General features: G+C 35.4%; 1 protein-coding gene across 1 annotated transcript in view; it reads right to left on the minus strand.

The window, feature by feature from the left end:
* The window catches only part of LOC130673172 (Krueppel-like factor 5), a 50,198-nt gene extending 38,063 nt beyond the window's left edge, over positions 1-12,135 (minus strand). Inside the window, exon 1 of the mRNA XM_057478115.1 lies at positions 10,599-12,135. Within this exon, the coding sequence (XP_057334098.1) occupies positions 10,599-11,105 (507 nt within the window). The 5' untranslated portion in view covers positions 11,106-12,135. The remainder of the gene's footprint in view (positions 1-10,598) is intronic.
* Between the last annotated feature and the right edge of the window lie 467 nt (positions 12,136-12,602).

Consider the following 12,602-nt stretch of genomic DNA (forward strand, 5'->3'; position numbering starts at 1 on the left):
ATATATAGAGAGTTAATAGAATGGGTCCGGGATCTTAAGTCCCTGACCACGGTCCTGGACGTTCCCGCCGGGCCTTGAGCACGCGCCGTTGCTACCATACTTCTTAACTGGTATCCACATGTATATATATATATAAATATATATTAAACATCCACATAGTTACTGTACCCTTTCTCTCCAACTCTTTCTTATTAATATACAATCAGATCGCATCATCCTTAGCTCATGTTCTCTATCCATACCAGTACCAGTACCAGTACCAGGACTAGTACCAGTACCAGTTGTCCGCTGAGTTTCCTACTCGTCCGCGCTCACTCTCGTTTTAATTATCATCCGCTGCCGCCTCGGTCAAACTCGTGAGCAGTGAGCTGGACTCCTGCTATTGCTGCTCCTGTAGTTACTGGACTACTTGATATAATATATCAGCATTCCACGACGGTCTTTAGGACAAATTTGATAGAGAGATAGATCAATGATTATCTATAAGTCCGAGCTGCTCATAGGATTGTACGTCACGACTTGACGTATAGCTTTTAATCTATACAGTGGACCAGTATCTCTATATATATCTATATATATGTTAGTTATACTTTGTAGAATTACGAAATAATAATTCCTTACTCTCGGTTATTTTATTTATATATTTATATATATCGACCCGTTACCGGTACAGAGTCAGCCGAAAAAGAAAACAGATGCCCGCGAGTTACTTTCACTTGCATCAACTCGAAAATGCGAAATCGTGGGCTCTTTTACTTTACCAATTGATTATATTTATTCGCAGGCTGTATTGTGTATATATTTTATGGCTGAACATATTTATGTGTTGCTGCAGTGATATTTTCTATGATTGCCAATATGACTCATAATTCCGATTTGTTTATCGGGATTCCCGGAGGAGTTTCAGTCGATTGACCGATCAAGAGGTTGGAAAATAAGAATAAGAGTAATGAGAAAAATAACCGACGGTACTCTAGGTACTGTGTTGTAAGATGATCATCGAGCGGGTGACTGTTCTTAAGATGCGCACCGTCGCGCATTAAACAACACGACAATGTCCCTCGACTGCGTAGCAATCATGCCAAGCAAGCGCGATTCAAACAGTCAGACACGATGGAACGCATGTAAATTTTTTTGTTCAACATAAACTTATATATATGTATGTTAAATATATATATGTACATAAATGTCCAACCACCATCAAAGTAATTCGTACACGTAATACAACAACGCACTATGTATATATTATTAAAATTTGTCTTCACATTCTCTTTATATATTTTATTACTATTATTATTATTAATATTAATATTATTATTATTCAAGTATTTATTAAGACGTCCAATCTCCGCTTGGTATTTAATTTTTATTAATATTTAAATGGAAATTAAATTAATTTTCTAATTGGTTTTCAATATGCCCATAAAAATTATTATTATTATTATTATTATTATTATTATTATTATTATTATTATTATTGAAGTATTTATTGATATATTTTATCTCCAGATAGGATCAAAATTTGATTAAAAAATTTTTTTTTCAAATATTTGAACGAAAATATTTTTTTTCAAATTTTTAGTGAATACGCGGGAAAAAATTTCAAAATTAAAACTTATTATTAAAATATTCTCGAGGCGCAATTAGATTAATTTTTTTTTTAAATAAATTATGAATCGAAAATATTTTTTTTTTTCAAATTTTTAGTGAATACGCGGGAAAAAATTTCAAAATTAAAACTTATTATTAAAATATTCTCGAGGCGCAATTGGATTAATTTTTTTTTTTTATAAATTATGAATCGAAAATATTTTTTTTTCAAATTTTTAGTGAATACGCGGGAAAAAATTTCAAAATTAAAACTTATTATTAAAATATTCTCGAGTTGCAATTGGATTAATTTTTTTTTTAATAAATTATGAATCGAAATTTTAATAAATTAAAAAATGTAAAATGTTATTTTTTACAGGTGAAAGATGACACAGCATTCGTATGTCTGTATTCTAAAATACAACTACTGGGCCAGGTATAAAGCCAAATGTGATTCCCCGAAATAACGAAATATTGGTGAAACGTTGTCGTAAACTCAAAAAGGAAGTAAAAACCCATAGGCTCTGAGCTGGTGTAGCATAGGATCGAGCCAACACCGGCTAGAATAAAAATGTTTTTAAAAACGTATGAGCTGGTAAAGTTAAGAAGTTGGTGGCACAGAGGAGAGTTGTATCTTTGGCTCATCGCACCATTAAATCGAGGCTCATTAGCATGGATGGCGTGACGCCACTTCACAGTTATTACAGTAGATACCAATGCTTTACAATCCAGCCTCGGTGCTAGCTCGCAATGCTAATGTGTTATACAGCCTTACAGGTTTAGTTACACACCAGCTACACCACCAACTCCAGCTTAACTCCACTAGATACAAGACTTCCTTGCCCACAAACTCTTTACAGATATTGGGTATCCAATAACCAGACTCAATGAGACGTCTGCATATACTCATTTATTTATCTCGCATTCCACCCATTTAACAATTTATTGTTTATACTTTACACCGTAAAAAATTTTTGGTGTAAAAATGGCTCCTGAGGACTTTACACAGTCTGCTGGGTGTGAAATTTTCTTGGTGTGAAATATCAAAGGGTACTTTTAAAACAGTCTGTGTTTTCTTTCACACCATTCGGTGTTTTACCTCAAATATTGTCTGTCAATATACGGCTGCCTAATTTCAAAACACAGAAAGGGACAAATTTTTCAAAATATATTTTTTAGTATTTTTAGTTCCAGTGGAGTCTTGTGGACATGATTCAATACACAGAAACAAAGGATTTCTTGGCACATGAAAAATTTTCCATTATGTAATGAAAACAAAAATATTCTTGGAACTAGAAAAAATTTCTTAGCGCAAAAAATTTCTTCTCGCCCCAAGAAAATTTTTGTTTTCAATTTATAAAGTGAAAAATTTCTTAGGGCAAATAAAAAATTTCTTGGGATAAGTAAATATTTTTTGCGTCAAGAAATCCTTTTTTTCTGTGTGCATATTAAAAAAATTTTACTTTTGTCAGTTACTGTGTTTTAAAATTGGACAGCCGTGTAATCTACAGTTGAAAATAATTAAATAATATACAGGTTGCAGCATTAGTACACAGAAAAAAAAATTTCTTGGTTTAAAAAATTTTTACTCCCCCCCAGAAATCGAAAATTTTCCGGGGCGAGAATTGGTACTGAGAAAGTTCAAATTCACACGGTCCAAAATTTAACACCAGTGTTGAAAATTTTAACACCAAATAATTCACACCGCGGACTAAAAATTTTTTACAGCGTACATATTTTTAATATATAATTACACTTATATATTTTTTTTATTGCTAAAGAATGAAAATATTATAATGAATCATTGTTTGAAGGAATATTTAAATTATAATTGAATTGTAAAACAATCGTATATAAGTAACCGCGTAATTTAACTTCGAAGCATAAATTGTTTCAGTTTCCCTGGTAGTATCTCACCGCATGTAAATTACCTCTGTGCAGAGTGCGCACGAAAACAATCTTCATAAAAAGTTTTGTTTGGTTGGCTGTATTCATATATATTTATATATGTATGTATGTCTATATAGGCCGCCGGAGGATAGCCCGATCGAGCGAGTTGTCATTCGGTTTAGTTTGTGTAGCAAAGGACCGCAACAATACACAATAAGGTCGGCGGGTAATTTCCTGTCGCGACTCTTGCTCGATCTATGAGTCTTGCCCCCTCGCTCAGGTAATGTACAATAATGTGCCAGCACACATTTATCTTTTGTGTCGACGCCACATACATTTTTTTATTCTTTTTACGGGTTTTTCATTAGTGACTGACACGGACTGCTGATGCGTAATACATTTTGTACAGGACAATAAAAGTTACCAAAGACATCAATAATAATGGATCTGTTTAAAGACAATCGCGCGTTAATCTAGACAAAACAACGAAAAATAATGGCCGAAACCGAGTTCACCGTATCCTGTTAGCTCAGCTCTACTCAGTTCAGCCATATAATGATAGTAAATATATACGTCACAGTTTTGGCCTCGATTATTGGCATTATCCACATAAAGACAACAACTGCCTCGATCGAGTCTATGCCTGAAATAGGGGAGACCGGGGCAAGACGGCCCACCTGGGGCAAGAAGGCCCACCTCAAAAATTAACCAAAAATTTTTTTTTCTTGTTTTCTTTTGATTATCACAAATTTAGATTATTTACTCATTTTTAGCCCGATACGTGAAACTTGGGGCAAAATGAACCACTCAAAAATTCTAAAAGAAAATGTATTTCATAGTATTATAACCTAGTCATGATTAATTTAATAGAAATATCATTTTTTGGTTAATTATATGGATTTGGATTAAAATGGAGCATTTGAAAAAGTTAAAAAAACCAATAATCAATTTTCTACAGAAGTGAAAAAATGACTCGTATTATATCAAAAAAGGTTATTTCGAGTAATATTAAAGTAAATACAGTTGTTAAAGAGAAAAATATAAACATTTGTTACGCGGGAAATTTTTTTACAATTAAAAAAAAAAAATTTTTTTTTCATTTTTTTTCGGAGGGGGCCGTCTTGCCCCAAAAAAAAAAAAATTTTTTTTTAGGAGCTTCACCAAAATTTTGGTGAATTGAGTTCAAGTTGGACAAGAGTAAATCGACTTGATGGTTAAAAGCCACAAATAATAATAACCGGCTTAGGTGGGCCGTCTTGCCCCGGTCTCCCCTAAACCCGCCAATTGTGTAAATACTCAATTAAATACTTAAAAAAAAAACGATCACGAGGGTTCTTAATTAGGATTAAAAAAGTGTCTGTGGGAAAACTGGCAAAGAGCCGGGGAAGGTATATGTCATATATATATGTCATAGTCGGTCGTTAGAGGGGTTAAAAATGGGCTTTATGGCAAATAGAACCAAACGTTTAAAAACGTAACCCGTTATAATAATATGCTTGTTTGCTCTTTTGCCCGAGCATCCTTGTTCCTTCTCTCTTGCTCTTTGGTCATCTAGCTCTCCCCCAAGACGATTACATTATTAGGGTGATTACACAGTTCCGTAATCGCGAGTGTAACGAGCTTTGTGTCCACTCTACTGGTACGATATATAATGAACAGAAAGTTCTGAAAGGGCTAAGGAAATAGTCTTGGATGTGGAAGACTTGTATGTAGACGTAGACTTCCTCTATATATATATATATAGACATATATTAACAAACTCTCCACCGTATCCATTCCGTAACTATTTTAATAATACGTTACGCCCTCGCGAAAAACTAGCGCCCACGATCTCATCTTCGTCGTCATAATAATCGTAATGATAATAACAATAATCAGCAAGGAAGAAAGGGAAACTACAATTGAACATCGCTAATGTATTTACATGTGCTGGTGTGCATATAATCGGTATTATATGGGCGCGCTCAGCGTTTCACGCTCCGCGACGCGCATCATATCTGTTTCCTGGCTAAACTCCTATAGACTACTGCAGTCCCTTCTCCAACCACCCGAATCCGCTATATATATGTATACATTTTTATTTGCTCAATGAATAATCACCCATAATTATCAGGCATCAAAACAATCTCTGGTTAATTATCTGTCAACTGATGGATAATTTGATGTCAAGATTAAGATAAGGGACTGTCGAAATCAAAGACAGCATTTGACATTAGAATTGTAAAACTGGCCTCGGATCGGACGCTGACGATGGTTTAGTTTAATTGTCCCCTTAATTTGTGGGCTGGGCAGTGATTAGCCCGAGACACCGATCACCAGTGACAGATTATTGCGTTATTTGACAGGTATTTTAAAAACGGGTCCGTCTCTGGATTGTCAAGTAAATTACTCCCAAGCTCTGAAGCAGGATCATTTAGGATGCCGTAAAATGTATACTGTAGGTTAATTCAGACGGTTATGTACATTAAATGTATGTTTATATGTGGTGTACGTCAGGTAATAAATCGGTATGTATACGAGTATAGTTTTAAAATCCATTATGGTGGCCTCCGTGAACAATAACTCTTGGCAACTCTCAGCATTTAATGGTCTCGTCCATCTATTTACCCGCGGAGGAAGCGGAAGTGGCTGATGGGCAGATAGGTCGAGCGTTTTGTAACTAATTTCGTGAGTAAATTGTCCGGAACATTGGTTTGGTGCACTCTTGTACATAAATATACATATTTACATATACATACATACACATATATGTATATACATATAACACACATAAAACCCCGGCTCACTTACGGCCGTAAGCAATGTGCTAATGCACACGGGATATTTAAATGCGAGATTGAAGGAATTTTTGTAAATAAGAGTTGGCCAATACTGGATCCAGTGCTTGCAGCAATGGGTAAATTCCCAACCGAGTTAGACTCATAACTAATCTCGCAGTTGGTTTCGCTCAAGCAACCCAACTAGTTCAGCTCAAGAGATTACCCGGTCTCCTTTTTAATTCCTCGTTGCTGTTGTTCATAAAATATATATATACATATATTTCTCGGCGTACTACTTAATGAAGCTGTTTACCTCCATCATCAACGATAATTGCCATCTGCATTTCAGGTTTTGTTTCGCCAGACAGAGTAGGCTTGCTCATATGCATTATTCCTGCACACATATAATACAATTGAGTGTATGATATGCTGGTACCTGGTACTTGATACCTGGTAGACGTTGCCTGGGATACGAGAGTTAAACTTGGTGGTAATACCGAGACGAGCTGAGACCAGGGTCTTAGGTTTGCTTGCATTACCGTTTGGCAAGTTTTAAGTTTAGCGTGGGATGAAGGAGAAAGGAGTATCATTTGGACTCATCAATGTGTATATGAGCTAATATAAGTATGTATGTAAGAGACGAACGTTTTACATTTGCCGACTTTAGTTTGTCTCTAATGCTATGCCGGATTTGCACGGGTACGATTCAGCCGGCCCACACTCGCACTCTGCGATACCGACTCGAGTGTGAGCCAACACCGAAGACTTGTCTCAAGACATGACTCACTCTTCGGGATCACTTACGTCTATTATACCCGAGCTTATAAATATTTAACACGCTAATTTAATGCGTATTATATATTTCCTTTTTTATTTTTTTTCGACTCTTATTAAAAGGGACTGCATGAGGTTTAATATTTTCTCACCCTCCGGCTCCGGATCAGTTCGCCCGAGCTAAAGCTCAGCGATAGCTGAACCATGGAACCGGTGGACGTTGGCCCGGACATTGTAATAACAAATTTCCGCTAACTTTGATATTACACTCGAAAAATTAACCTGCAGAAATAATCATACGTTAAATACCTGGACATATTTTATGGTCATGTCCATGTCCAGGCCAGCAGTTTAACATTCAGGAGCCGCATTGTCCCTCTTTATTCTTATTTACACATCCAGTAAACAGAATTTTCATTAAACAGACATTAACTCCAGTGAACATAACACACATGTGTACCTACGATGTGTACTAATGTCACGAGCACAAGAAAGTAAGTGCTGGCTGTTTCAATTAATTAGCGTCGACCCCAATATTACCAGTTGTCACTGTAATTCAATCTCCAGGGGTGATTTTTTAAAATCAATACCCATTTTATACTTCTACCTCACACATTTAAAATACATTTCGTTGATGTTCCAGTATTAGAAAGTCAAACATTAATTTTCTTGGCATATTGAGCAATGACTTTTTTTAAACATTTTTTAAAAATTTAAATCCAGTTATAAATTTTTCATTTATTCATTTTTTTATTTAACCGTTTCGTTTTTAAATTGAGAAAAAAATACCTGAAGAATAATAACTTTCAACAGTTAGGTTTTTTTGTTCTGTTAATTCAGTTTTTCCATGAAAACTACAAAGAAATATATTACAAGTACAATGCAAGCTAATGTATTATGTAAAAAAAAATAAAAGGTAACGTTTAAAAAAATTATGAGATGCGTAGAGTGTACTCTATACTATTAAATATATATATATATATGTGTACTCCATTCCGTGGTTTGTAATATGCGACGCGTGTCCCAAGAGACAGACGGTGTATCAAAGAATATTTACCCTGTCAACATTATAGCTTTAACGTGTGTGCTACAGGGATATATATATGTATATATGTATATATGTGTACAGTGTACTGGTATGATACATACACATATATAAAAAGTAAAGATATATACGATGAGAAAGACAATAAAGTGAAAAATAAAAAAAGACAACGGACACAGCAGTCTTGAGTTCTAAAGCATGATAGTAATAGGCATCATTACTTTGGATTATTATTTTATTATTATATGATACCTTTTATAAAGTCAATACATTATCCATATCACTAAAAGAGTTTGCGCTTTCACGTTTTTTTTAATGTTCCTCATATTTAAACTGTCATTATACTCTTACTATACACACACACACACATATATTTATATATTTATATCGTCGTTCTCAATAGGAAATCAACTACAAATTTTGAAAAAATGACTCGCATTTCCTGTTAGCGATTGTCGTAATACTGATTTATTTTTGGTTTACTTTTTTTTTCAAATTTTTAAGCTGTCGCACAAAAGCGCGTAACTCCAAAAAAAATGTAAGAGGAAACCGATACTGCGAAAAGTTGAGATCAAAATATTTTTTGAATTTTAATATTTTTTTTTTAAGTTTAAAAAATGACTTATGCTGTTTTTAAAATTTCTCCTGCATAAATTACAAAAATGGAATCTGGCAGTTTTTGAAAATAATTTATGGCTGCATGGAAGCGGTCTGTCGGATAAATTTGGCAGAATTTAAACTTTCTAATGGAGATAAAGTGAAAATATGGCGGAATGTTTGTAATTTATATATATGTTATTTTTTTGTAATAATGGACGAATAAGATAAGATGAAGAAAAGAAGCATTAGAATTGCAGGTGAAATATTTGACACAAGTACCGTACAATCCTGACCTAAATAACCCGAGGAAAGATCGTGATGATCAATTGCCTTCTAGTGTACGCATCTCGGATCCTATCCCATCCCGGTACTCATCGCTGAGGAGTAGACTCTACTCGGTACTGGAGATATACGCGAGCACCTCCCGACACGTACGGATTTTTTGTCCGTTGGACGTTCCGCATTCTCTTCTAAGGAGCTTTCACACCCGTAGCACTCACGTACACGCACACATACCCGTTGGCTCATATCAATAATCACCATCATACCGAATGTGATTATTATTTTATTTTAAATCGTGTGGTATTAAACTGTACTTTATCATTTATCATCTTTATAAATTGCGATGACATTTATTAATAACAATCAATACTTTTTTATGAGAATGAGACAAATTTTTTTGTTGATACTTAATTCGTAATTAACCCAATAAGATTATACATCACTGACATTTATATCTCACTTCCATAATATTCTGTCATTAAAAAATAAAAACCAGACGATTCTGGTGCAATAAAATTATTTGCGGTCACTCTGAATTTTTAAATTATTGAAATAACTGTTTTTTTTTATTTTTATCACTTTTTTTATGAGAATATTCGCTATAGATTTTTTAAAATAAATTTATTTTTTATTCATGATTTTAAAAAATTTCAAATTCGCGCCTCTGGAAATTTCTACATTCGGCTAAAAGTAAAAAATTTTATACGATTTCAAAATTCGCGCTTTTATAAAATTTTTACACATTTTCCATTTTTTAAATTCATTATTTCAAAAATTTCAAACTTCCCGCCGCTGGTAATTTTTAAATCAGGCTCCAATTTTTAAATTCATTATGATCTCAAAAATTTCAAATTTCGCGCCTCTAAAAATTTCTACATTTGGTTATTAGTAAAAAATTTTATACGATGACAGAACTCGCGTCTTTGAAAAATTTTTACCCAGACTCCTTTTAAAATTAATTATTTCAAAAATTTCAAACTTCCTGCCGCTGGTAATTTTTAAATCAGGCTCCAATTTTTAAACTTATTATAATTTCAAAAATTTCAAATTTCGCGCCTCTAAAACTTTCTACATTTAGTTATTAGTAAAAAATTTTATACGATGACAGAACTCGCGCCTTTGAAAAATTTTTACCCAGACTCTTTTTAAAATTCATTATTTCAAAAATTTCAAACTTCCCGACTTTGGTAATTTTTAAATCAGGCTCCAATTTTTAAAGTCGTTATAATTTCAAAAATTTCAAATTTCGCGCCTCTGAAAATTTCTACATTTGGCTAAAAGTAAAAAATTTTATATGATTTCAAAATTCGCGCCTTTATAAAAATTTTTAATCAGACTCCAATTTTAAAATTCATTATTTCAAAAATTCAAACTTCTCGCCTCTGGGAATTTTTAAATCAGGCTCCAATTTTTGAATTCGTTGTGATTTCAAAAATTTCAAATTTCGCGCCTTTAAAAATTTCTACATTTGGCTAAAAGTAAAAAATTTACGATTTCAAAATTCTCGCCTTTGAAAAATTTTAAACTTCCCGCCTCTGGTAATTTTTAAAATCAGGCTCCAATTTTTAAAATTAGATCACAAACTTTAATTTAAAATTTCCCAGAAACATCAGCATGTACTTAAACCCTTAAAAAAAACATAATACCAATAAACTGACCTGCATTTGCAGCCATGAGTAATCAATGTAAGTGGTAGCGGTAGCAATACCGGCAGTGCCGGTGGTTGTATTTTGCTGCCAAGCATCCTGGGCAGCGTTGACCAGCGTAAGTCCGTCGGGCTGACCCCGATCGGGTACTATTTGATCAGCATACTGATAAGTCGGCTGTATCGTAGGCTGTCCAGCAGACGGCAAGGCACTTTGGATGTGGTTATGGTGGCTGTGACTGTGGTTGCTGTGATTATGGCTGCCGTGACTGTGGTTGTTTGTGATGTGGTTGTTAATATGATGGTGGTGGCCGTTGTTGTGGTGGAGACTGTGATGAGAGATGTGATGGGGCTGGTGGTGATGATTTGAGGAGGAAGGGTGCTGGACCCCCGAGCCGGCGCTGGGCTGCAAGCAGCACACGCTCACGTCCATCCGGGGGGGCGGCGAGTCGTAAAAGCCTCGCTGTTCCGGCTCTGGATGCTCCCAGACACTCTCGAGGGCGGCCTCCCGCGGAACCATTCAACTGCCACCAGAAGATTTTATTTCCCCGCGGCGCTTAATTGTCACCTCTCCCTTGTCACATCAACAATTAATTATCTATACAAATTATTATTATCAATAATTCAAATCTTACTCAAGTTCTATTTTTTTTCTATTTATTTTTCACAAAATTGTCAACACGTCAACTCAAACACTTTACCACTTTTTGGCACTTTCTGTCATCGCTGCACATTTTCAGTGTCTGGTAACCATCAATACAAGTACAGGTAAAAAAACTGGCAACATGTCTCCTGGTATTTAAATCCCCGGAGACGTGCCAAACTACTCAAGTCCACATTTATAAAAATTAATTATTTATTTTTATCGCTCCCATAAGAAACCATTTGCAACAATAAAATTAAAAAACAAAAAAAAAAACTAGCACTGGTAAGTAAAGTGACGTTTTAAGTGACAGCTCCTGTCAAAAAACAACTTGTCAATTAATGACGTCCTTAGTCTCGGAGAACAAGAAGTCTAGGAGTCACAACAAGAATAAAAACAAAAGCACAATTTAAAAAAATAAATAATGGATATTATTTAAAAATCCGAGCGCGTGCTATGGCTCTTAACCAAAACACAACGTCGAGAAGTAGACACACGAGAGAACTAAACTCTGAAGGAAACCAGGTATAGGTATAAGGTGTTGTATCATTTACAATAAACAAACACGATACCGCGGGTCTAAAGGCGATAGGTGTGCGCATGCGTCAACACACGCGTGTGTCGTCAAGGCAACGGTTCCGCGGTAACTGGTGCTCGTCTCGGAGTACGACGTAGCCAGCGCTCCTCTACTCTCTACTTCAATACCACCTCAAACCCATGCTCTTACTCGGCATCGTATCGGCATAAGCATGCAGGCTGTAGCTACACCACTACCCAGGTACGAGGTACCCAGCACAGGCCCAACTCACTCACCGCTCGCCGCTTTACGCTCCACTCACTCTGCTCTTTACTTTAAACTCTACTCGATATCGGCTGTGCTGCAAGAGCCAGTACAGAGCAAGACCTCGCCAGAGGTGAGTATGCCAGCAGCCGGCCACCAGGTAGAGTTAAACCAGCGGTCCCAGAGTCTAGTCCCAGTCCTAGGCCCAGTCCCAGTCCCAGTCCCAGAGTAAGGGATCCTCGCTCACGCCCCGGGCGCGACCGATCCACGCAGCAGAGCCACGGCCTAGGCGGCCATCGAGCGGCTCAACTTTTATATATATATATATATGTATATATATATATATGATACTCAACACAGATGTATATCTCCAGCTCCTTCTTATACATTACTATCGCCAATCTTATTGCACATATATTTGTATATATACATATATATGTGCCATCAAGTATGGAGTACTGGCAGTACCTCTCTCTTTCTTTTAAACTCCTTATATATGTATATATTTTTAAAAGCTAAAAACTACTCGATCCGTGCCGATCTAACGAGTGGGAGCGGATCTATATATACAACCAAGAGCTGCGACAAAAGAC

This window comes from Microplitis mediator, chromosome 8, assembly GCF_029852145.1.
Source record: "Microplitis mediator isolate UGA2020A chromosome 8, iyMicMedi2.1, whole genome shotgun sequence".
NCBI classification, from domain to species: domain Eukaryota; kingdom Metazoa; phylum Arthropoda; class Insecta; order Hymenoptera; family Braconidae; genus Microplitis; species Microplitis mediator.